The sequence below is a fragment of the Patiria miniata genome, unplaced genomic scaffold (assembly GCF_015706575.1).
Source record: "Patiria miniata isolate m_02_andy unplaced genomic scaffold, ASM1570657v1 HiC_scaffold_9, whole genome shotgun sequence".
Taxonomy (NCBI): Eukaryota; Metazoa; Echinodermata; class Asteroidea; order Valvatida; family Asterinidae; genus Patiria; species Patiria miniata.
In genome coordinates, this window is record NW_024037076.1 from 16051718 (window position 1) to 16076566 (window position 24849).

Genomic DNA, 24849 nt, shown 5'->3' on the forward strand with positions numbered 1-24849 from the left:
AATACATTGTACAGAATATGTTTACATATCATTTACAACTGAGCAATCATTTCAAATTTGAAACTGTAACATCTGCATGACCACATAAATTACACAAACCTTTAATGTACTTGGCTACATATCAGAAATAGAATTGACTGGTGAGACTATTAAGGCTATGCTTGTTGTAAGTATTACAGTAATATTAAGGAGGTACGTATTTTTTTTCTTGGTTTATAGGTGTGATCCGACTGATGCATCCCAAGTCATCCAAGCATGTAAGAATAAGAGAGGATCAGACTGATTATTCAACCATGACATTCAGTGAGGAGGATCTTACCTCGGCCTCTCTTGAAGATGTCAGCTACCGCTCCACAAGCCGGTCAAATGAACGTATGTCCCCAAGACCTCGCCGTGCAAGATCAGCCCCAGCCAGAAGTGAACGTGCCCCCATGACAGAGGATGACCAGCGTCCCTTTGAAGAAGTACCAACGATTGGAGTCATTCGGCTTGTTCGTCCAGACAGTGCTTCTGACACCTCTGGTGTGGATAGTGAGGTTACAAGTGGGGAAGAGTCAGTGCCCGGAGACAGATTTCATGGACCAAGGAATGACAAGTGGACACAGCATGAAGTTCCCATTGTTCGGTTGGCTCAGCAGATACTTCAAGAAAGTGTCAATGAGAGGGGTTCATCCCAGAGGTCTCTACATCGATTAGATCAAGACATGGGTGACATACCAACTATTGGAGTTGTAAGGTTGGTGCGCCCCAAATCAACAACTCATGATGTGAGACCGATGACAAGTTCAAGAGTGGATGAGCGCTTTGATGAATCCGAAGAAACAAATAGGCAGACATCTTCCAGAGTAACTCCTGTTTCTGACATGCCAACCATTGGTGTCATCAAATTGTTGCAGCAAGAGTCCAGAAGGGAGCCTACTTCAAGGTTCCCGGTGTCAGTCGTAGACAGAGGAACCCAACCCATTAATACCTGGGCGCAGTTGCTGCGGGAGATGCATAGCATGGTGGAGAGTGAAATCTTGCGCAAGATGAGCAAGAAGCAGCATGATCAACCAACCGATGAGACCGATGCTCTACCCCGTACCATCAGTGTCATCAAACTGAAGCGTGAGGAAGTACAAGTACAGCCTCAGGTTCCATATAGTTTGATGGATCAATCAACTCAGAGCAGTGCTGAAATGAGAGATGAAGCAACAATGCCAACCTTTGGCTGGTCACATCTGATCCATGAGGTTGAAGACCAGATCGAAGAACGGTATAAGCGAATGTCAGCCCCTGCTCCAAAGGAAGAATTCCAGGCTACCAAGTCAGTCCAGAAACTTGGAGTAATCCAGTTGAAAACAGCCCCAGAAAAGATCATCAGGGACAGTTTCACCCAGGTTTCTGGTCCAGACACATATGAGAAGAGCACAGGGCCTGCATGGAGCTTCAAAGAACTAGTTGAAGAAGTGGAAGAAGAGGCTGTCCAGAAATTCAAGAAAACCTTGAAACAACTTGACCGATCAGCTGAACCACAGGACTTCCATGAGCCAGTCCGTTCTGTCAGTGTAATCAAGCTGAAGAAAGAACCAGGTCAAGAAAAGCTGGTTCGAGATTCGGTAACTCAGATATCTGGACCCAACACTTATGAGAAAAGTACCGGATCCACCCTGACATTTGCAGAAATCAAAGAAGAAATAGAGGAAGAGGCTGTCAGGGAGTTCAAGAGAACCTTGAGTCAGTTAGATCGCCCGGCTGTTGTATCTCAAGATGGTCCACAACCAGTCCGATCTGTCAGTGTGATTAAACTGCAGAAGGAACCAGAGGCTGAAAAGCCAACAGTAACAAGCAGAGGGGTTCAACCAGATCTACCATGGCGGGAACTCAAAGAAGAAATTGAAGATGAGGCAATTGAGGAGTATAAAAAACAGATGCGTCGATTCCAGCCAAAAGAGGCTGTGCAACAAGTCCCAGAAACACAAGCTCCTACAGTGAGTGTTATCAAACTTAAAGGTCCGAAGACCAAACCTGCACCTGAGAAATGGGATAACATCACTCAGTGTGATTTGATCGAACCAAAACCTGTCATGGCTGATCAGGTGACCGAACCAGCACGACCATGGTCTGATGTCCTGCACAATGTACGCAGAATTTTGGAGAACGAGTACAGACGTACCATCACTGAGCTTGAAACAAGACTGACATCCTTACCCAAAGATCAGCCCATTGTCGAGACAGTTCCAACTGTTGCGGTCTTTAAACTGAAAGGACCAGATGTGCATGTGCAACCAGAGCCTGAAAAAACAAAAATGATGGATGAGAAGACACAAGCAGCACCACGCACTTCTGAGCAAGAAACTGCCCCAGAAAGACCCTGGAAGAATATCCTCACAGACGTCAGGAAAATTCTTGAAAACGAATACAGGCGAACCATTCGGGAGCTGGAAGACCAGTTGAGTGGCAGAGATGAACCTGACTCTGGGAAGACCATGGCCTATTTCAAGCTCAGTGCCCCTGAGGTGCCCAAAGTGCAGACAGTGAGTATGTACACACAAATTGATGCACCTCAAACTGGAGACCAAGGAACACTTCCCGAAAGACCATGGGGAGATCTTATTCAAGATGTTCGCAGTTCAGTTGAAAATGAGTATCGAGTCACGATCAGAGAGCTTGAATCTCAACTTGCTGAAAGACCTAAAGATGTGACTAAGGAACCTACACGCTTAGGAATCTTCAAGCTTAAAGGGCCAAAGCAACAAAAGGTGAAGAAACCAGTGCTTCATGACACTTTTACTCAACCAGCGAAGCCCTGGTTGACACTGATGAGTGAGATGGAAGAAAATGTAGAGCGGAGACTTTCAATGAAAAAGATCAAGCCAGTTGCTGTGGAACCGGAAATTGTCCAACAGACCCAACAAGTGGTGGAAATGACACCACAGATAAAGCCTACAACAGCTGATGTTATGACACAAGCTTCTCAGCCAGCAACTAGTTCTAAAGCTTCCCAGAGTGTGTCTGTTCAGAGATCCTCAATGTCCACAGAAGCTAACATCCAGCCAAATGTTACTGAGCGAAGCACATCATGTGATCTACTTAGACCAGGGATAAGTGAGCAAGTACAAGTGAAACCCATGACGGCAATAAAATCTACTGTGACTGAGGTCACCAAATCTTCCGATTTCTTCCAGCTTTTCAAGCCAGAGTTCTCCATGCAAGAGACTCAAGCTTCACCATCGAAAACATCAACAGCTACAATGCCTCAGAAGTCATTGTTGCAAGAAGTGGGTATCCAAACTCGTCCTTCAACTGAAGATCTTGAGGTTATTACAGATCTTGTGTCTACTTCTGACTTGAGCATACAGGTTGAAATGCAGTCAACTCCAGAGATTCCTATCATCACACCAACAATCATGCAGCCAGTTCATGCACCCGTAACATTCAAAGAACCAGATGTAGAGAAGATCGACTTTGCTGTTCAGGTTGTTCCTGAGAAGACCAGCAGAGCTTCAGCTACTGAGCTAAGAAAGTATGTGGACAACTTTGTCCAGGTTGCCAGTCCAAAGCCAACTCAAGAAGTATTCGGTGCTCAGGTACAGCCAGATGTCACTGATGGTCATTCGTCTATAGTGATTGAAATGAAGGATGTGGGAACTGATAATTTGCAAGTTCATTCGACTGAAAAGTCAACAGAAATTAGCATCGTAAAAGAACTGCTTGACCTCGCAGTCCAAGTTAAACCTGAAGTAAAATCCAGGGTGGCTGCTACGGACAAGAAGAAATACTCTGATGTATCTTCTCAGGCGGATGATGCACCAATTGAAGAAATGGCTGACACTCTTGACTCTTCCATTCAAGCTGTACCAAACATTAATGTGTCATTCACAAGCATGGACACTCCAAAATCGACTGATGCCTTCACACAGCTCAAACCTCTTGTAATTCAACAGGGAGACAAGTCTATTCAGGTTAATGCCAACATGGCTGAGGTGGGAACAGAGACTCCAGTGGTAAGCTATGTGGACAACAGCTCACAGATGAATATCTCGACATTAAGCCAACACGTCCAGGCACGAACACTTCAAGCAGACGCTACCACAGGAAAAGAGCTTCTAACAAATGAGATATCTACACAACCTGACATTGCCACAAAGCAGGAAGTTTCTGTACAAGTTTCCATGGAAATTGAGACAGAGCCAGCAATTATTAAAGCAGTTGTACAAAGCGAGCAGTACTCAATGCCGACCCTACCTACCCCTGCTGAAGTGACAGATTTTGCCATGCAAACCATGTCACAAACAGCAGAATTTTCCAACCAATATGTGCCTCAAACAACTGACAAATACACAGAGAAGAAAATGGATGGACACAGCTTTGCATTACAGGTTTCTCAGAACAGCACAGACTCTTCCACAGAGACTATGGAAGTTGTGCAAAAGACTGTTCCGGTACAAGTACGCCCTCGCACAGTAGACAAAGCAACAGAGTATTCTGAATCTAAACCTGATGGTATTGACATTGGCATTCAGTACAGCATTGACAGCAATGAAATTGGTGTTAGTGCAGAGCCTCAAGTGATTGACGATGGTACATTGATGGAGATCAAACTTCAGCTGGATGTTGGCACTCAGGCAGACTGTGAAATTACAGTAGAACCAGCAATTATCCAAGAAGTGATAAAAGCTCCTGAAGAGTCTGTGGCACTGATGAATTGGGATGTAGAGACATCTGATGCAGATACACAAACTATACAAGGAGAGACCACACAGCGAGGAACGTCACCAGATGGCATCAAGACTGCTGATGCAGTAGTGCAGCATGTTCAATTACGAAACATCAAAGATGGCAGCGTCCAGGCAGATCCTGATGTCACAACAACAGGTACCTTGGCGTTTACAGTAGATCACATTGTGCATGCTACCCAAGTTAAGCCACAGACTATAGACCGTGGTATGACAACAGTCATACGAGGTTCCGTGGAAAGAAGTAACATGGCCAATCTGCTTCCAAAGGCTTATGTCAAACCTCCATCTAAGGATGTGTCTGTCCAAATGCAACCGGTCTCAAACTTGAAGACACAAAGTACCTTGACAGACAAGACTGAGATGAAATCCATGCCAGTTCAGGCTTCACCAGCAACTAGCACCCATGGACAGACATCAAGACCAGATGTCATAGAGCAGTGGAGTATGACACATGAGGCACCAGAGAAAGAAGTAATTGAGCTTATCATTCCACAAATAGAAAAACCAGTTGAGGCTCCCATTCCCATCCTGAAAGCAGAACTTCTGGACAAAACAACCCAGGTGATTTTGCCAAGCACGAATGACATGTTCTCCTCAATAGAGATATCTCAAACGCAGACTGCTACTCAGTATGATCATGACAATGATGAAATGTCCACTCAGACTGATGTGGAAGCTGAACCTGAACTTACAAGCAGCAGCACTCAAATGGATGTTCATGTGGTTGACACTACTGCCCAAACGATACCTGTCAAGAGGGAAACAATTGGCCTATCTACTGACGTCACCCAATTCAGGGCATCATTTACCCAGTACGAACCAGAACAATTTAAGTCGTCTGCCTCCAATCAAACATCTGTTAATACATGTAGCACAGGGTTCTCCCCAGAAAAGATTGTGCTTAAATCGACTGGCATTTCCCCAGAAAAGAGGGATGTGACGACATCATCAACTCAATATCAAAAAAGTGTTACTGAAGACAGCAGTATGCAAACTGAAGAGCAGGAAGAACTAGAAATCATTGAAGAAATAGTGTCCTTGGAAAAGATTGAGACACTGGAGTCTGCTCCTATATTCCCGGAGGTAGAACTGACGAATACAGACACTCAAACTGAAAGGGAAGTGTTACCGATAATGAGCGATGTTGGTTCCCAACATGAAGTCGGCATTAAAACATCTGTTGTTCAAACTATTCAAGTGAAACTTGAGTCAAAAGCTATGTCAACAACTGGGCCCCAGCTAAGGGAGTCAGTAGTCCAGTATGAGCCTGAACGTTTCAGGACAGCTGTCTCATCTCAGACAACAGTTCCAACACGCACTACCGGGTCTTCAACAGAGAAAGCATCCTTCAAGACAACTGGAGTGTCTCCTGTTAAAGTTGATGTGAAAGCTTCATCTACTCAATACCAGATTGCTGTCTTGCAGGACAACAGCATGCAGACAGAAGACCAAGAAGAACCAATTTCAATTGAAGAATTCATCACTGTTGAGCGAGCCCCAGTTGTCGAATTCATGCCTGAATACCCTGCAGTGGAGCTGGCTGATGCAGAAACACAAGCCGAATTGGTTACAACTGATAGAGCAATCCTTACTGACCCAGAGACACATATAGTCATGAAATCATCAGATGTTCAAACAGTAAAGTTACAGCTTAAAAGCAAGTTTACATCAACATTTGGCCCGCAGCTGAAGGAATCAGTTGTCCAGTATGAGCCTGAACGCTTTAGGATGGCTGCCTCGTCCCAGACAACAGTCCCAACACGTACTACAGGATCTTCCACTGAGAAGGCATCCTTCAAAACAACTGGAGTGTCTCCTGATAAAGTTAATGTGAAAGCTTCTTCTACTCAGTACCAGATGACTATCACCCAAGACAACAGTATGCAAACAGAAGAAAAGGAGGAACCAATTCCACTAGAAGAATTGGTAACTGTTGAACAAGCCCCAGTTGTTGAATTCATGCCTGAATACCCTGCAGTGGAGCTGGCTGATGCAGAAACACAAGCAGAGTTGGTTACAACTGATAGAGCAATCCTTACTGACCCAGAGATACATAAAGTCATGAAATCATCAGATGTTCAAACAGCAAAGTTACAGCTTGAAAGCAAGTTTACATCGACATTTGGCCCGCAGCTGAAGGAATCAGTTGTCCAGTATGAGCCTGAACGCTTTAGGATGGCTGCCTCGTCCCAGACAACAGTCCCAACACGCACTACAGGATCTTCCACTGAGAAGGCATCCTTCAAAACAACTGGAGTGTCTCCTGATAAAGTTAATGTAAAAGCTTCTTCTACTCAGTACCAGATGACTATCACCCAAGACAACAGCATGCAAACAGAAGAAAAGGAGGAACCAATTCCACTAGAAGAATTGGTAACTGTTGAACAAGCCCCAGTTGTTGAATTCATGCCTGAATACCCTGCAGTGGAGCTGGCTGATGCAGAAACACAAGCCGAGTTGGTTACAACTGATAGAGCAATCCTTACTGACCCAGAGACACATAAAGTCATGAAATCATCAGATGTTCAAACAGCAAAGTTACAGCTTGAAAGCAAGTTTACATCAACATTTGGCCCGCAGCTGAAGGAATCAGTTGTCCAGTATGAGCCTGAACGCTTTAGGATGGCTGCCTCGTCCCAGACAACAGTCCCAACACGCACTACAGGATCTTCCACTGAGAAGGCATCCTTCAAAACAACTGGAGTGTCTCCTGATAAAGTTAATGTGAAAGCTTCTTCTACTCAGTACCAGATGACTATTACCCAAGACAACAGCATGCAAACAGAAGAAAAGGAGGAACCAATTCCACTAGAAGAATTGGTAACTGTTGAACAAGCCCCAGTTGTTGAATTCATGCCTGAATACCCTGCAGTGGAGCTGGCTGATGCAGAAACACAAGCCGAGTTGGTTACAACTGATAGAGCAATCCTTACTGACCCAGAGACACATAAAGTCATGAAATCATCAGATGTTCAAACAGCAAAGTTACAGCTTGAAAGCAAGTTTACATCGACATTTGGCCCGCAGCTGAAGGAATCAGTTGTCCAGTATGAGCCTGAACGCTTTAGGATGGCTGCCTCGTCCCAGACAACAGTCCCAACACGCACTACAGGATCTTCCACTGAGAAGGCATCCTTCAAAACAACTGGAGTGTCTCCTGATAAAGTTAATGTGAAAGCTTCTTCTACTCAGTACCAGATGACTATTACCCAAGACAACAGCATGCAAACAGAAGAAAAGGAGGAACCAATTCCACTAGAAGAATTGGTAACTGTTGAACAAGCCCCAGTTGTTGAATTCATGCCTGAATACCCTGCAGTGGAGCTGGCTGATGCAGAAACACAAGCCGAGTTGGTTACAACTGATAGAGCAATCCTTACTGACCCAGAGACACATAAAGTCATGAAATCATCAGATGTTCAAACAGCAAAGTTACAGCTTGAAAGCAAGTTTACATCGACATTTGGCCCGCAGCTGAAGGAATCAGTTGTCCAGTATGAGCCTGAACGCTTTAGGATGGCTGCCTCGTCCCAGACAACAGTCCCAACACGCACTACAGGATCTTCCACTGAGAAGGCATCCTTCAAAACAACTGGAGTGTCTCCTGATAAAGTTAATGTGAAAGCTTCTTCTACTCAGTACCAGATAACTATCACCCAAGATAACAGCATGCAAACAGAAGAAAAGGAGGAACCAATTCCACTAGAAGAATTGGTAACTGTTGAACAAGCCCCAGTTGTTGAATTCATGCCCGATTTCCCACCAGTGGAGCTTGTTGATGCAGAAACACAAGCTGAACCAGTCACAACTGATAGAGCTATCCTCACCAGACCAGAGAGCCGGGAAAAAACAACTTCAACGTTTGTTAAGAAGTACACCCAGGCTTATGTGCAGAATGTTCCTAGAATGACTTCTGTAAGTCAACAGATGACAATGCAAAGGCCACAGTTAGTCTCGCAAGGCACTACCATGGTGAAGATTCAGTTGACTTCTATACCAACACAAGCCCAACCTTCCACTAGGGCATTTGGCCAGATGATGGAGCCCATGGTTAATGACCACTGGAGCATGACAGATGAAGAACCAGTTGAAGAAATGATTGCGTCTCAGGTAGCAACTGTGGTTGAAAGCATGCCAGAGTTGCCTGTAGAAACACAAGATGCGGATGTCCAAGTTGAACCCAAAACATCAAACATTGCTATAGAAACTTATCCTGAAACAGCAGAGCAAGGCAGCCTTGTTCAACCAGAAACACGTGAAGTTCCATCTCAGATGTCAATTCACCAGGCAACTGTTTCTGCACAGGCAACTGTTAAACACTCAACCATGTCTTCTCAGACTGATCAAGAGGAGAAGAAACGCTTGAAAAATTCAGGGGTTCAAACTCAGCAATATCTGGTCACAAGCAGCAGCTATGTCCCATTGAAAGAGAAGAGCTACAAGTCTGTTGAGCATATGGGCGACTTGGTGGGCATACAGCCACGTGGACCAATCAAGACACAGCATAAGAACTTGCAGGCGTCAGTTTCCACTGCTACTATGATGTCGCAGTCCACTGGACCTGAACAGACAGCAACAGGCTTCCAGACAGAGGAGATGGTTGAGGTCACTGATATGGAGGTCCAAACGAACCCGGTAACCATCATAGACTTTGTTCCTGTGCTTAAGGATTCTACTGTGCAGTATGAGCCCATGTATTTCTACAGTGCATCCACACAGGCAGAAATACCCACAATGCATCAACACGTAAGTGCTGTTGTACAAAACCGAAACCAAGAAACAACCACACACATCATTAAGGTGCAACCTTCATCAAGTCAAACAGAAGCCCATCAAGGTGAGGATAACAGCTCACAGACGGATGCGATGTCTGAACCAGAACCTCTCATTGCACCCATGAAGATTGAACCAGTCCTCTTTGCTCCACCTGCACTGCTTCCCGAGACACAGGTTGCTGAATCTCAAACTGATAATGTAGTATCAACAGACCAAAGTACCTCAATAAAGCTACCTAAGCTACTACACACCTATGCTCAAGTCGGTCCTCGGATGCAGGATACCAACACCATGACACCTGTGAAGCAGTATGCTCCGGTTGCTGTACAAAATGAACCCGAAATGTTGTCTCAAATGATGCAGACCTCACCTGATGTCAGAGAGGGAATGACACTGACGGAGAAACCAGACATCACTGATCAAGCTTCCCAGCATGACACTGCCTCTATGCATATATCATCACAGGCAGCCCCAGAGTCCTATGATGCCTCAACCTCCTTTGATCTGGTTGTTCAGGAATTGATCGAAGCTGGAACACAGCACATCATAGAACTGAGAAATTTTGAAACTCAGACACACACAGACAAACGTGATCAAGCCTCATTCGTTGACATTGAGATGCAAGAATCTGACTGCCAGACAGAACTGACAATAGAGGACCTGGAAGAAATGCTGGCAACTCTGAAGCAGAAACTTGATGAAAAGCCCATGGTGCAGGAATTCATCATTCCTGAACAACTCAATCCTGTTGAGTCTCCCATGAGTTTCCCTATTGATACAGAGGACTCTGGAATCCAAACCTTCCTAGAAACTGTCCAAAGGAGCACATCACCCATTCTCCTGGAGGTTAAGCATGCCATTACCCAGTATGAAGCAGAACTGAAGGAGTTTGGTGTACAAGTGAAGCCTGATGTCATTGACAAAGAAATAGAGACCTTTATAGTCAAAGTACATGATGCAGCGATTCAGTATGCTTCGCTATATGGCAAGGACAAACCTACACAATTTTCCCCAGACGTCAATGATGCTGAGTCACTCACAGATCAGAAAGAATATCAGCACAGTTATACAAATACCAAGTCAATTTCACTTTCATCAAAAACAATGCAGGCTAACCCACAGAACATGGACAAGGCAACAACTCCTACATTACAGCAGTACGACAAAAGAGCAACCCAGACATCAGCTGCTGAAACGATTACCAGAGGGACGCAGAGAGAGTATGCTCCGGTTGCTGAACAAAATGAACCCGAAATGTTGTCTCAAATGATGCAGACCTCACCTGATGTCAGAGAGGGAATGACACTGACGGAGAAACCAGACATCACTGATCAAGCTTCCCAGCATGACACTGCCTCTATGCATGTATCATCACAGGCAGCCCCAGAGTCCTATGATGCCTCAACCTCCTTTGATCTGGTTGTTCAGGAATTGATCGAAGCTGGAACACAGCACATCATAGAACTGAGAAATTTTGAAACTCAGACACACACAGACAAACGTGATCAAGCCTCATTCGTTGACATTGAGATGCAAGAATCTGACTGCCAGACAGAACTGACAATAGAGGACCTGGAAGAAATGCTGGCAACTCTGAAGCAGAAACTTGATGGAAAGCCCATGGTGCAGGAATTCATCATTCCTGAACAACTCAATCCTGTTGAGTCTCCCATGAGTTTCCCTATTGATACAGAGGACTCTGGAGTCCAAACCTTCCTAGAAACTGTCCAAAGGAGCACATCACCCATTCTCCTGGAGGTTAAGCATGCCATTACCCAGTATGAAGCAGAGCTGAAGGAGTTTGGTGTACAAGTGAAGCCTGATGTCATTGACAAAGAAATGGAGACCTTTATAGTCAAAGTACATGATGCAGCGATTCAGTATGCTTCGCTATATGGCAAGGACAAACCTACACAATTTTCCCCAGACGTCAATGATGCTGGGTCACTCACAGATCAGAAAGAATATCAGCACAGTTATACAAATACCAAGTCAATTTCACTTTCATCAAAAACAATGCAGGCTAACCCACAGAACATGGACAAGGCAACAACTCCTACATTACAGCAGTACGACAAAAGAGCAACCCAGACATCAGCTGCTGAAATGGTTACCAGATGGACGCAGAGAGAAATCTTATGGGCTGATGCTCCTATTCAGGTCAGACCTGTTCTTGATGATGCCACATCTCAAACGGATACAATAATAAAAGAGGATATTGCAGCCATTCTGAAACCAATAGAGAAGAAGGAAGTAAGACTAGAGATGAAGTCATTCAAGGAGACCAACACAGTCGAAATTCAAACAGATCCTGTCATCATCAAATCTGCTAGACCTGATGATGATGATGAATCATGGCTCGACAGTGGAATTGACACAGATGTTCAAACAGATCCAGTTGTCATTCTTTCTGATTTGGATTCTGAGATTGAATTGATGGATGAGGACAGTCAGACATGTCCAATTGACATGATTGATGCTGATATCCAGGTTGAGACCAGAAAGGAGGTAAATGATACAACTTCGCAAACCTCTCCTCAGCCACAGGTCGACAAAACAGTACAGACGATGCCAAAGCAGATTTCTTATGCTAGTACTGTAACAACAACTCCCATGGTTAGACCAATCTCCTCTCAAACTTTCCCCACCAAAACAGCAACAAAGGGATTCCAGTTTGAACCAGTGCCATATTTGACCAACGAAGACATTAACACTCAAACTCCAGGAACTCTGACCAAGGAACAAGGGACACACGCACTGGAAAGCCAGGTGGAGACTTCAACTACACAAACTGATGAGATGCCAGTAATTGAACCTGAGATTATTCATGTCGCCAACCTCCAACCTGTTGAAGCACAAATGACTTTCTCTGCTCCAGAAGCAGAAGTCATAGATACCGGAGTGCAGGCAAGTACTGAAGTAACTGACGAAGATTCACAAACAACTAGAGTCTTCACAACAGACAGACCCTCTTCACCAGGAATCAGTTATGCTGTAGCTGAATCACAGACTGTCTCTCCAGCCCATCGGACGAAAGATACACAGTATGAACCAAATGCAGCACAGAAGAAAACTCAGACAGAAGCAACGGTTACTGTTAGCATGGGTACTGCCACTTATCAGGTGATTTCACAAGATATTTGCCTCCAGACTTTCTTGGAAACCAAGCCAGAGATTGTTGACAGATCAATGCAGCATGCTGCCGTGGTCTTCACAGGATACTCTCAGACTGAGGAGACTCAGCATCAGCATGAAGAAACACAAACAGATCAGGTTGATGAAGAAATCCAATTCATCACTCCATCTCCAGAATTCCTTGAAGCTTTCACACAGACAACTGACAAGAGGTCCAATGCAGGAGCTCAAACAGAGGGTCTACATGTTGTGGAGAGTGGCACTAACGCACCTTTAACAAAAAAGCAAGTTGGGGTGACCCAGACACTAAGGACGAGTACATGGAGCGAGGGCACAGTAACAGAACCATTGAAGTCTGTAAGTATGGCAGTGCAGACAGATGCCATTCCAGTTCGTGTTGTGGATGAACACATCTCTCCAGTACACCTGCAACCAGTACATGCACCTCTGAAACTTCCTGAGTACAAACCAGAGCTAAAGGATGCCTCTATCCAGGCTGATGTAAAGACTAATGAAAGGTCAATGCAACATGAGAGTGAAAACACTCAATTCAACATCTTTTCAACGAGAGTGGTCAAGGGAGAAGTGAAACCAACGGTCCTGAGTGAATTTTCAATGACACCACAAAAGAAACACTTCATCAGTCATCTTGAATCATCTGCATACCCGAAGGAAGAAACGCTTACTTACAAACATTCTGTTCATGCACACACTCAAGTCAAACCGGAGGTGGATGAGGTACCAGTCCAAGTGCAGCCTCTTCAGGATGACCGTTCAACAGCTACAGAGGAACAAATCTTCACCAGTACTGAGGTGCAGACAGAGTTTGCTGAAGAACCGATGAAGGAAGTCATCAGAGTTAGTCAGGTTCCTCTGCAACAAACACCCTTCCTTGACTTGGGTCCGATTCTCATGGATTCTGGCGTACAAGTTAAACCAAAGACAACTGACCATGGTATGTCTCCCATTGAACTTGAACGTGGACCGATGCTACTTGACACCGCTGCCCAGCACGAGATTTATTCAGAAAATGCTTTCAGCCAGACCTTTACCTATCAGCAGGAAAAAAGTACATACACCAGCATTGATGTCCGACAGGAAAGCTCGCAAGCAACAACAGAGAAGAAAGATTCTGGAGTGCAAGCTAAGACTCCCAAGCATTTTGTTCATGCACGGACACAAGTCAAACCAGATGTCGATGACATACCAGTCCAGGTACAGCCTATTCAGGATGACCAATCAACAGCTACTGAGGAAATAATCTTCACCAGTATTGAGGTACAGACAGAATTTGCTGAAGAACCGATGGAGGAAGTCATCAGAATAAGTCATGTGCCTGAACAACAAACACCATTCCTTGATTTGGGTCCAATTCTTATAGATACTGGCACACAAGTTGAGCCAAAGACAAGTGATCAAGGTATGTCTGCCGTTGATCCCGGACCAGTGTTGCTTGATGCTACTGCTCAGCATGAGATCTATCTTGAACATGCTGTCAGCCAGACCTTCATTGATCAGCAAGAAAAGAGTACCTACACCACAGTTAATGTAAGACAGGAGAACTCACAAGCAACAACAGAGAAGAGAGATGCAGGGGTACAAGCCAAAACAGAAAGAGAGGTTAGCCTGATGACATCGGGCATCCAGACTGTTGTCATCCATGAAGAAAAACCACAAATGATTGACATGGCAATGCAGTTCAGGCCGCTAAACACCGACCAGGCTACTCTGACAAGCATCGTTGCGACAACCAGCTCTCACAGCAACACTGAACCTGTCAATATGAGGCAGGCCATGGTCCAAGTTGGAATTAAACCAGATACAGAATCCAGAGCTACCCTGACTACACCTAAGTACGTAAGAAACATCACCACTCAGGCAGAGACAAAATGTTATGATGCATGTGTCCAACATGATGATCTCCCTGATTTGGCTGACAAGGGTCTTCAGATCAAGCCAGTGATGGTAGATGATACATCAGAGACGGTTCAATCAAGGCATGTCGATAGGCCAACCCAAGTCGACATGGATGGCATGAAACCAGAAACAACTGATGTCTCCATTCAGCATGGTGAGGAAAAGGATATGAGAGACAAAATCTCACAAGTTAAGCCGATATCAACCGAGGCGGGAGTGTTGACAGAAGTTTTCACAAAAGACAAAGGCAACCAGGCTAGTTTTGCTCCAGAAGTTGATGAAATCATTCGTCCTGATGTCACAGAGCTACAGCACGCTCCTGTTCCATTCCCTGAAGTCATGACAACAGACAAGTCCATTCAACATCAACCTTCAGTTGATATACAGACTGTGCAGACCAGCATCGATGTCAGTGAGCGAGCATCATCCCCAGTTGGTCCTGATTACAGTGATGTCTCATCTCAGACTCGAACAGACGCCTCTAACATAGGACTGCAGACAAACTTCCAAGAAACCTCAACAGCTGAGGTTCAGGCTGTAATGTCCTTTTTCAGTGAGGAGTCTTACAAGATGGAGTCTGTTGAGGAAGACTTGATTAGTGCACAGGTAGTCACAGAAGAACAGCACATTGCACCTTTACCAACAGTGCAGTATCAAGATGCCGAAATGCAGTATAATCCAACCACTGAGGATTCAACAACAGAAACTGTATCAACTGGAATCGATTTCGCGAACCAGTCACAACCTCTGACCATTGAGCAAGGAACAACTACTGACATCACTAAGCACTCCCAGGCTGAGGTTCAAGTTGATATTGGAAACAGCTCGGTTATAACTCATGAAACAGCAGTACAGCATGAGAGGATGTTTAAGCCAGTGGATGTGTTTACACAAGCTCATCCTCTGACTGTGGAGGAAGGAACATCCACAATGCCACTGAAGAAAACTGAAGTGTCTGTTCAGTACATTGCACCATCAGACAAAAGGCCATCCTCTCCACGGATTGTCACGCAAACTACTGACAAAGGAACATTAGCTCAGTATGTAACATCCCAATCTTCAACACAGACAATCCTGTTCAAATCGGATGTCGGTATACAGTCTAAACCAAACACCAAGTCGGAGCTGACTCATGCTGCTATCAAACCTGATTCTCACGACCAATCTACAGCGACCAAACCTGATGTGCGAGCATTTGAAACCCAAACATTCTTCCCAAAGAAGAGTGAGGGCTCCCAGTGTGACCAAACTACTCTTGTGCACAACACCTCTCAGTATGAAAGAATGTTTGTTGAGGACAACTCTGTCCAAGTCAAGCCGGTCATCAGAGAGCAAGCAAACTCTCCTATCTTCAAGAGGAAAGAGGTTGACAATGCTTCTTCCCAGACAGACACTCTACCAGAGGACATGGACAGCTCCATCGAAGATCTCATCAGATCAGCTCCACATCAACCCTTCAAACCACAGGCTGACAGTGACTTCATGCACGACTACTCAGACCGACTCTGTGAGTACCTCGACCGAGATGAACAAATGCCAGTCCATGTTGAGCATCCCATTGAAAGGATCAAGGAATTATCTCAATTTGTACCACGCCAGGAAAATTCCTCACCTATATGGGACTACGCTGGTGATTTCTCCAGCCGCCTGTATGATACTGAAATGACTGAAAGTATAGACATCATTGACAGACTTTTCACATCAAATCAGAGCACCTTCGAATTGGAGGAACCTATTGCAAAAGATGAGACTGACCAACAGCTGGCTGCACCCAAATATTACATTGAGTCTGCTGTTCAGACTGGTCCCCTGCGAACCAAGGAAAGGAGCACATCACCCCTGTTTCCTCCAACAAAGGAAGCTCAGAGCCAGTTTGATAAAGACATTGGCCACACAGACACCAATGTCCAAGCTAGCCCAATTACAGCCAGTGAATCCAGCTACACTGCCCCAGTGTTCAGTCAAGATGTCTCTGCACAAGTTGACTTTGACATTGAAGAGGTTCCAACCAGTGATGCAGCAACACAGCATTACACACTTGGCCAGGATATCTCTGCTCAAGTTGAACCACTGATGACAGATGCTGGCATGACTTGCAAGGTAGACAGCACACCTACTTCCACTCAAGCCAAACCTGAAACATTGGAACAAGGGACATCAACTCTGAAACAATCAACACCAACTTCAGACATGCAGACTCAGGCAAAGCCAGATGCAGTTGCTAAAACGACCTCGCCACTGGCCATCCGAAAGAACCAAATGGCAGTGCAAACAAAGGTCGACCAACGTCACATCCCAACTCAGTATGACAGGGTGAGCTCTGCTGATGCAGTTGTTCAGATGAGCCCACAGTCCCTGGAGAAGGGGACATCAACCAAGCCTGAGAACAGGGATGTATCAATCTACGTCATTCCTACCCAGCGCCATGAGTCTACACAATACGAGCAGAGCATCAAAACTATGGACTTCATGGTACAGTATCGTGCCCAGCATCTTGACATCTCAACGCAGTCTATTGAATTCAAAGCTACATGTCTAGATCGGGCCAGCTCCCCAATTAACATGACACCTGAAAAGATTCTTCAGGACATCAGCCCCATCACAGAATCTGCAATCCAGCCAGTGATGGTCCAGCAGGTTTCCGCATCTCCAACACGGTTGCAACATTTCAGTCGAGTTGATGATACAGAGCTCCGTCAAGAAATCCGAAATGAAATCAGGATGGAAGTGATACATGAAATACGAGAGGAGATACGGGAGGAGGTACGAGAAGAAGTACGAAAGAACCAGATGGCAGTGCAAACAAAGGCTGACCAACATTACATTCCCACTCAGTATGACAGGGTGAGCTCTGCTGATAAAGTTGTTCAGATGAGCCCACAGTCTCTTGAAAAGGGTACATCAACCAAGCCTCAAAACAGGGATGTATCCATCCATGTCATTCCTACCCAGCGCCATGAGACTACACAGTACGAGCAGAGCATCAAAACTATGGACTTTATGGTACAGTATCGTGCCCAGCATCTTGACATCTCAACTCAATCTATTGATTCCAAAGCTGCATGTCTTGATCGGGCAAGCTCCCCCATCAACATGGCACCTGAAAAGATTCTTCAGGACACAAGCCCCATCGCAGAATCTCCAATAAAGCCAGTTTTGGTCCAGCAGGTTTCAGCATCCCCAACACGGTTGCAGCCTTTCAGTCCAATTGATGATACAGAAGTCCGTCAAGAAATCCGAAACGAAATCAGGATGGAAGTGATACGTGAAATACGAGAGGAGATACGGGAGGAGGTGCGACAGGAGATATGGGAAGAGGTACGAGAGGAACTTCTGCATGAAGTCCAACATGAGGTAAATTCAAGGGTTGAGATGGAGGTACGCGATGAACTGAGGACAGAGCTTGAGATCACAGTTCGTGAAGAGCTCCGGGAGGAGTTCATTGAAGAATACAAGGAAGAAATCCTGATTGAGATCAAAGAAGAATTAAAGATTGAGTTTGAATCTCGAATAAGGCTCGAATTTGAAGAACGTACAAGAGATGACTTGGAGTTTAAGATCAGAAGAGAAATTGAGCCTCGGGTACGAAGTGATTTAGAGCCAATAATTCGCAGAGAGCTGGAACAAGAGTACATCAAGGAAACAATCCATGAGGTAAGGACCGAGGCACCTGTGATGTACCAGCCTTCTGAGTATAAGGCAGAACCAGTCAAGCCACTAATGCTGGACCGTGGAACCTCCCCAGTCATGAAAAACCTACATGATGCTCCTACTCAAGTAAGCACAGTTACTAAAGATAGATCGTCACAGTATGATAAACCAAGCAAACCGGTTGATGGCATCACACAGACCAAGGTGTACACAGTTGAGTGTGGAACTACGCCAGACAATGTTCGAACTTCAGATGCCCCAGTGCAAGCCCAGCCAAGCATGACCCATCGTGGGACAACACCAAGTGAAAAGCCAAGTCGTGAGTCTGGAATTCAAGTTGTGGTGCAGAAGATGGACAAGTGCGATCAGTACGAAGCCAAACCAAGCCAGTCAGATGTGTCTGTCCAGTTCTCTCATGATCCTCAGACAGTTGGATTTCTGTGCCAGGTACAACCAGACACTGATGAGCAAGGTACATCGATGGAAGTCACGAAGATACATCAAACATATGTACAGACAGAAAATCCCCTCATAAGATCTGAGAATACACAAACTGTCACCGATCAGATGGATGCAACCTGCCAGTCTGAACCTGTATTCCACAGAGACACTACAATGCAAGTCAAGCCTGTGACTTTTGATAAGAGCACTTCTACTCAACCTCAAGAGACAGGTGATTATTCAACTCAGGTGGAACTCATTGAACCGTATGAAACCACTCAGAAGATCCCTGTCAAGCAGCAAGACAGTTCAGTACAATACGAGCGAAGCATGGACGTGACAGACAGGAGACTCCAGGCCAAACCAGTGGTTAGAGAGCAGGCCAATTCTCCATTGTCATTCCTCACATTTGATATAATCAGCCCTCAAAGGCAAGATCCAGTCCATGCACCATTTTACACAGTCCAAACGAGAGATGCACCTAATGAGCGTGCTTACATTACAGAAATAATAACAGGAGAGAAGGTTCCACCAGCAGAGCAAACACTACCAATGTTCACCTCGCCCAATACTTCAGCAGAACCCACAAGTTCCAAATTCTCATACAGCTTCAATGATAGACCAGGCTCCACTCATCAAGCCAAGAGTCCTTTAGAACCACTGGTTGCAAGGTTGGACTATGTCCCCATGAAGTCAACAGACCTGGACGCAATCAGACCAACTGTGTCAAGGACCTCATACAGGAGCTCCTATGAGTCATCGTACGAGTCAAGTAGTCGATTCACGAGAGATGTCCTACAATCCATGCCACCAAGGTGTGGGATGATTCTGCTCCAAACAACTGCAGCTGGTACAACCTACACCAGTGCGTTCAGGACATCAACACCAACGACTCGTGTTTCAGATCCTTCCACATCACTCTTTTCTCACACAAGCATTCTAGAGCAAGGGAAACCTGTAGAATCCACACCCCCAATCACATCTCCAATCTTGTCAGACACTGAATCTGACAGTTTACCAGAAATGTCAGAGCTGGAGAAGATTCGTCGTGACCTCCGACTTTCCAAGGTGATTGTGACAGATGACCAGGCTACTTTGGTTGGCTACTTTGTAAACAGGGATGATGAACCTCAGACACCAGACCTACCAAATGGTTCACCATTCAGCCCACCGGAATATGCTCATCAGTCCTCCAGGTTTGAATACTCCAGCCACTCAAAATTTAGCCACATTCCACAAAGCCCTCATAGAGGTCGTCAACACTTCATGAATCTTGAGCATACACCAACAGAAAGCATTCCAAATATTATAATGGATGATGAAGATTTCCCAACACCAACTGAGGAAGGTGATTGGTTCAAGCGGGAGACCTCAGCATACAGGCTGAATGTTCCATATGACAAGAAGGGATCACCAAGACCTGGTGCCCGCATTGTCCATTCTTTATCTCCATCACAATCCCCATCACATACACCTGGTAGGATGTCACCAGTTTTCCTGTCCTCTGAGGATGGTCATCCTGTTGAATTGCTACCAATACCACGAGGTATGGTAACCCGTCTCTCTGATCTTCTGTCAGATGGGATCCCAAGTGATGATGAATCTGTACTGCCAATGAGCAGACTGTCGGAGATGATCGAGAAGCATCGTGAACTGAGCCAACCGCCAAAGTGGTCCCCGAGAAGTGACCTATCAACATCCACATCCCAGGATCCTGAGTCTGAAGTAGACACAACTGATTCAGACACTGACACTGAATCATTCAGTGCTGTGATGGATTTCACTGATCCATTCCTGCACGAGAATCCAAACTTCTGGCGAGGAGGTCCCACCGACTTCACAACCTCATCTACCAACTCTGATGTCAGCTCTGATGACGACGATGTCACTGTGTATGGGGACTGCGATGTCTACTCATTTGACCTGCCCTTTTTTGCACCTTCCAAGCCAAGTAGGTCCCCACAAGATGCATCCTGGATGCCTGGTGAGCCACCTCGCAAGAGGCACTCAGTCATTAAAATCGACCGTCAGCGAGTCAGGGAAGAGTTGAGTATGTCTGAAGTCGTCCTCCCCGATGGGCCCCCTCGTCTCACTGGCTACAGAATTAACATGGACGATGGCAATTGGCAACGAGACAGGTACAGCAATCGGCTTTCAAGATCAGAGCCAGATCTCTACAGATCCACCACCAGCAATGCCACTGTCACATCGCCGCCATCTTACTCAACTGCATATCCCTACACCAAGCTGGGGAGCAGCAGAAGACACCCTGCTCCGGAACAGCTGATGGTGGATGCTGGATCCATGCCAGCTCTCTCGGCAGAGATCAGGTATGCCAAGCTGGTGAAGAAGCAAGAAATCAGCCACACCCAGCAGTCCAAGTACAGCAGGCTTTCACACTCAGACCCTGACTTGGCCTCATGGCAAGAAGAGCTCTTTGATGTTGGGCACTTTTAGATGGACAAAAAGAACTGATTTGAGTATTTAATACTCCAAGCAGCATGTAGTTTATTGCTGCTAGTTTCAAATAGGCAGTTGCCTCCAAAAATGCGTTGCACTGTAGTTTTTTTATAACAGCAAAATAATAGAGCCATTGGCAATGCGATTGATAATCAATCTTTATGCACCTGAAAAAAAGTTGAGGATCATTGTGCCCTTGTATATATTTTTAACATGATTTGAAAGTTGTACTTAGTAAACTAAAAAACCTTAACAAACTACCAAACTGTTTTTGTTTAGAATTGTGTTTAAAATGGTAAATGATTTCTGTTTAGGTAGTATTGCCATCTCAAGAACTGGCTTAAAAAGTTTATTGAATCACTGCAAATGTGTAATGTAAGTGCCCCTTTTGTAAATTAGAAATTACTTTATATAATAAGGTTGAGTGGTTTTGCTGTATATATATTTGTACTCCATATGTGTAATGAGTAACTAAATCACAAAGTACATATACTTTTACAGACTTTGTTACAAAAACTGTAGATTTATATCACAAAAGTAATTCACAGGGAAATCGTCAACATACATAGCCAGCTATATTGTAACGTTGTATTTAAGTATAGATATTTCTATAATAGGCATACAAAAATTGGTGCAAGTTTTTTTTATAGAGATATCATTGAAGTAAAGTGGCTATAAGCATGACTGTGTAGTTAACTTTTTCAAATACAGTTTTAAGGTAACAAATGTAAATATCTATGCATTGTACATGTCATTTGGAAGCGATTTCAATTAAAAACAAAAATAGGGCTATTCCAGCTTGCATGCCAGATTCACAAAACTCCACTTACAAACTATGGTAGTGTACAATGTACACAACCAGTGGGGCCATAGAATGTGAAATTATTACTCCGATTTCTGTAAAAAATATTATAATGCAGGTAAAAGCACTAGCCAGAACCGAATATAGTGGACATTTAAAGTGTGATTGTAATTAAGTATACATGCGAATGAAATATGTAGCATTATCTGTTGAAGTGGCGCAGGATATAAAGCAAATTAAAGTAATTCATATGTCTGTGATTCAACTGTAAAATTTTGTTTATGGGAAAGTTACTAGGTTGATCTTGTATTATTTTTTGGAGAAAACACAGCCCAACTTGTAATTTTCAGATTCGTATATTTCAAACAATAAGTAATCATTTATATACTGAACTGAGGAAACATAAACTTTTGAAGGTTATGGTGCATTTGACAAAAAACTATAGGCCTAAAAAATATATATTTTTGAAGTATTGCTTTGCAGTTAGTTTTTACTTTTATATCTCTTCATAATGTATGCAAGGTTTTTTATTATTTACTCGCTTAGTAACTTGTGCAAAGTATGAGAAAGGTGCTTGAATCTTAATATTTTTAGGGAACAATCTTGATTTTACTCTGTAATTAATGTTGTTAGGGACAACTAATGACAGATTCACTCAGCATGTATTTGATGTCACATTTAGGTAATGCTTTGTCTTTGTTAATGTTTTTTGTATGTGTAACAACACTGAATCTCTGCTTAGATTATTACGTCTGTTTGTACATAAATTCTTCCAATAATTATCTGCAGCTGCCTCATGTATTGTTAACACTCTGACTAAACATTGCATCTTTCTGTATTAATCTCTCCTTTATATTCAATGCACATGTATACTTCTATAGCATCTCAAACACAAATTGGGCGGATTTCTTTTGGTGTAAAGTAAGTAAGTTACAGATTTGTTATCAATTATATGTATAGGTGTATTTATTGAGTTGTATTGGGGTATGTATTTATGTGACCAGTTCTTGTATGTAACACAAGTTGAAAATCTTACTTGTTTGAGCACAACTTTGAAACAAGACATGAAAAAGGGAAAGCTAAGGAAAGTCAGTCTTTTATTCCACAATGAAACCTGTTAATATTCTTTGAATGCCTTTTGAAGGTATCCCAAACACATACACTCATTTTCTAAGATCTGGTTAAATATATAAGCAATGAACTATTACTTTATTTTGAAAATGATTAGAGTGATCATATAAATGAAATGATGTAATCAAGGTAGTAAGGGGAACAAATAAGTATTCAGGAGATATGTTTTTTTTTTAATAGAATTTGTTTATAAGTATGCACAATAGTGGTGTTTATAAGAGTGGGTAGAAGTGATGTCACATGGGATGGGTTACAAGTTGTCACTAATTGTATAGACCATGTCACATTTGTTCACAAATATGCGTTGTGGTCACGTGATACCACCTTTAAACAAACTTACTGCATCTATATCAATTGAAGTATCGGTGGTTTTTCAGTATTGATACTCACTGTACAATAGGACAAAAACAGCATGAGAAAGTTGCTGGGGTAATTGAGATGACTATTTGTGCCAAGGTGACATGGTCGATACAGAGAGATCATGTGACCGCAGCCAATTCCGATGGCGGTGCCGAATCATAAAGCCTTTTTCACACTTGTCTTGCCTTCCCATGTTGAAATTAACATGGGCCCACCATAAGAGGGGGCCCACCATAAGCGGGGGGCCACCTGCGCTGCATACGTCGCATACCATTCACCTTTACACCAGATGTACAGTCGAACACCTTTATAACAAGGTTCTTGGGACTTTATAAATTACCTTGTTGTAACAGGTACCTTGTATTATTCAGTAATGGAAAACAAAGCAAAACAAAGACTTGGGACCTAAAATCTTTGCTTGTTATAAGCAGTGTATTGTATTATAATTTGGTTGTATTAACAGTGGTCTTCTTATCACGGTTCGACTGTACAAGGGTTTAGATTTTGTTTTATATCAACGTAGAGCCTCCCAACCATGGTCTTGACCAGGGTTGGATTTTACTCGAGTACAAAGCCTGACCTGTGCACAAGCCATGTTTTGGATTCTTACTCATGTACATGTACAAAGGGTTCCCAAAATCTGTGTTGGACCCAGAACACAGAGATTTTAGATAGTGTGAAAGGCATGTCTATAAAGGTCAATATAATACATAGTCTCTCCCCATATATGGCGTGATGAACAGGGGTAATAATTGTAAAGCGGTTGGATACTTTGGTATAAAAGTGTTATCTATAAACATCACGTTATTGTTACGGGGTTCCAAACGAAGTACACGTATACAGTGACATCTATAGCAATGTGCACATTTTTGTTTTTAATATAACATTACTAGTCTGCATTATATACGACTTGAAGCTTTGCATGGCGGATGAGATAAATTAAAAAATTGTGCGTGTAGTAACACCATTTGGAAAGATATCTCTTCTTGGAAGAAGTGTGGTTCTGAAAAGAACCGGTTCTTTTCAGAACCACACTTCTTCCAACAAGAAATATTATTCCACATGGTGTTACCCACAAATTTTATAATTTAGTCTGCATTACTAGTCTGCTGGCAAAGGAAATTGCTCTTGCGGAAGAAAGCGTAGATTTTTTATATTTTGTTTTTAAATCCAACCCCCAACTATAGACTTTGTTTTTAAATTCATGTACCTGGATTTTTAAATAATATGTTTCCTAGTTTTCAGTGAAGGGCTAACAAATACAGCTTAATCCTTTCTCACTTTTAGTTTAAGACAACTTTGTTACCTGAAGTATATGCAACATTAATTTTAATTATCCCATAAAACATGCATATTTAAGTCAGTGTATTGCCGGCTATATTCATTTATTAACTATGTATTTGGTATTAATTAATGCAGGGAATTAAAACAATAGCAACGTAATATGAGAAATAA

The 24849-nt window shown here is 43.6% G+C and overlaps 1 protein-coding gene across 3 annotated transcripts in view; it reads left to right on the plus strand.

Annotated features, from left to right (window-relative positions):
* LOC119720042 overlaps nt 1-24849 on the plus strand; it is a 43915-nt gene extending 19066 nt beyond the window's left edge. For all 3 annotated transcript variants that reach the window (XM_038189550.1, XM_038189549.1, XM_038189552.1), the window contains exon 3: nt 220-24849. In XM_038189550.1, the coding sequence (XP_038045478.1) occupies nt 220-21098 (20879 nt within the window). In that variant the 3' untranslated portion in view covers nt 21099-24849. The remainder of the gene's footprint in view (nt 1-219) is intronic.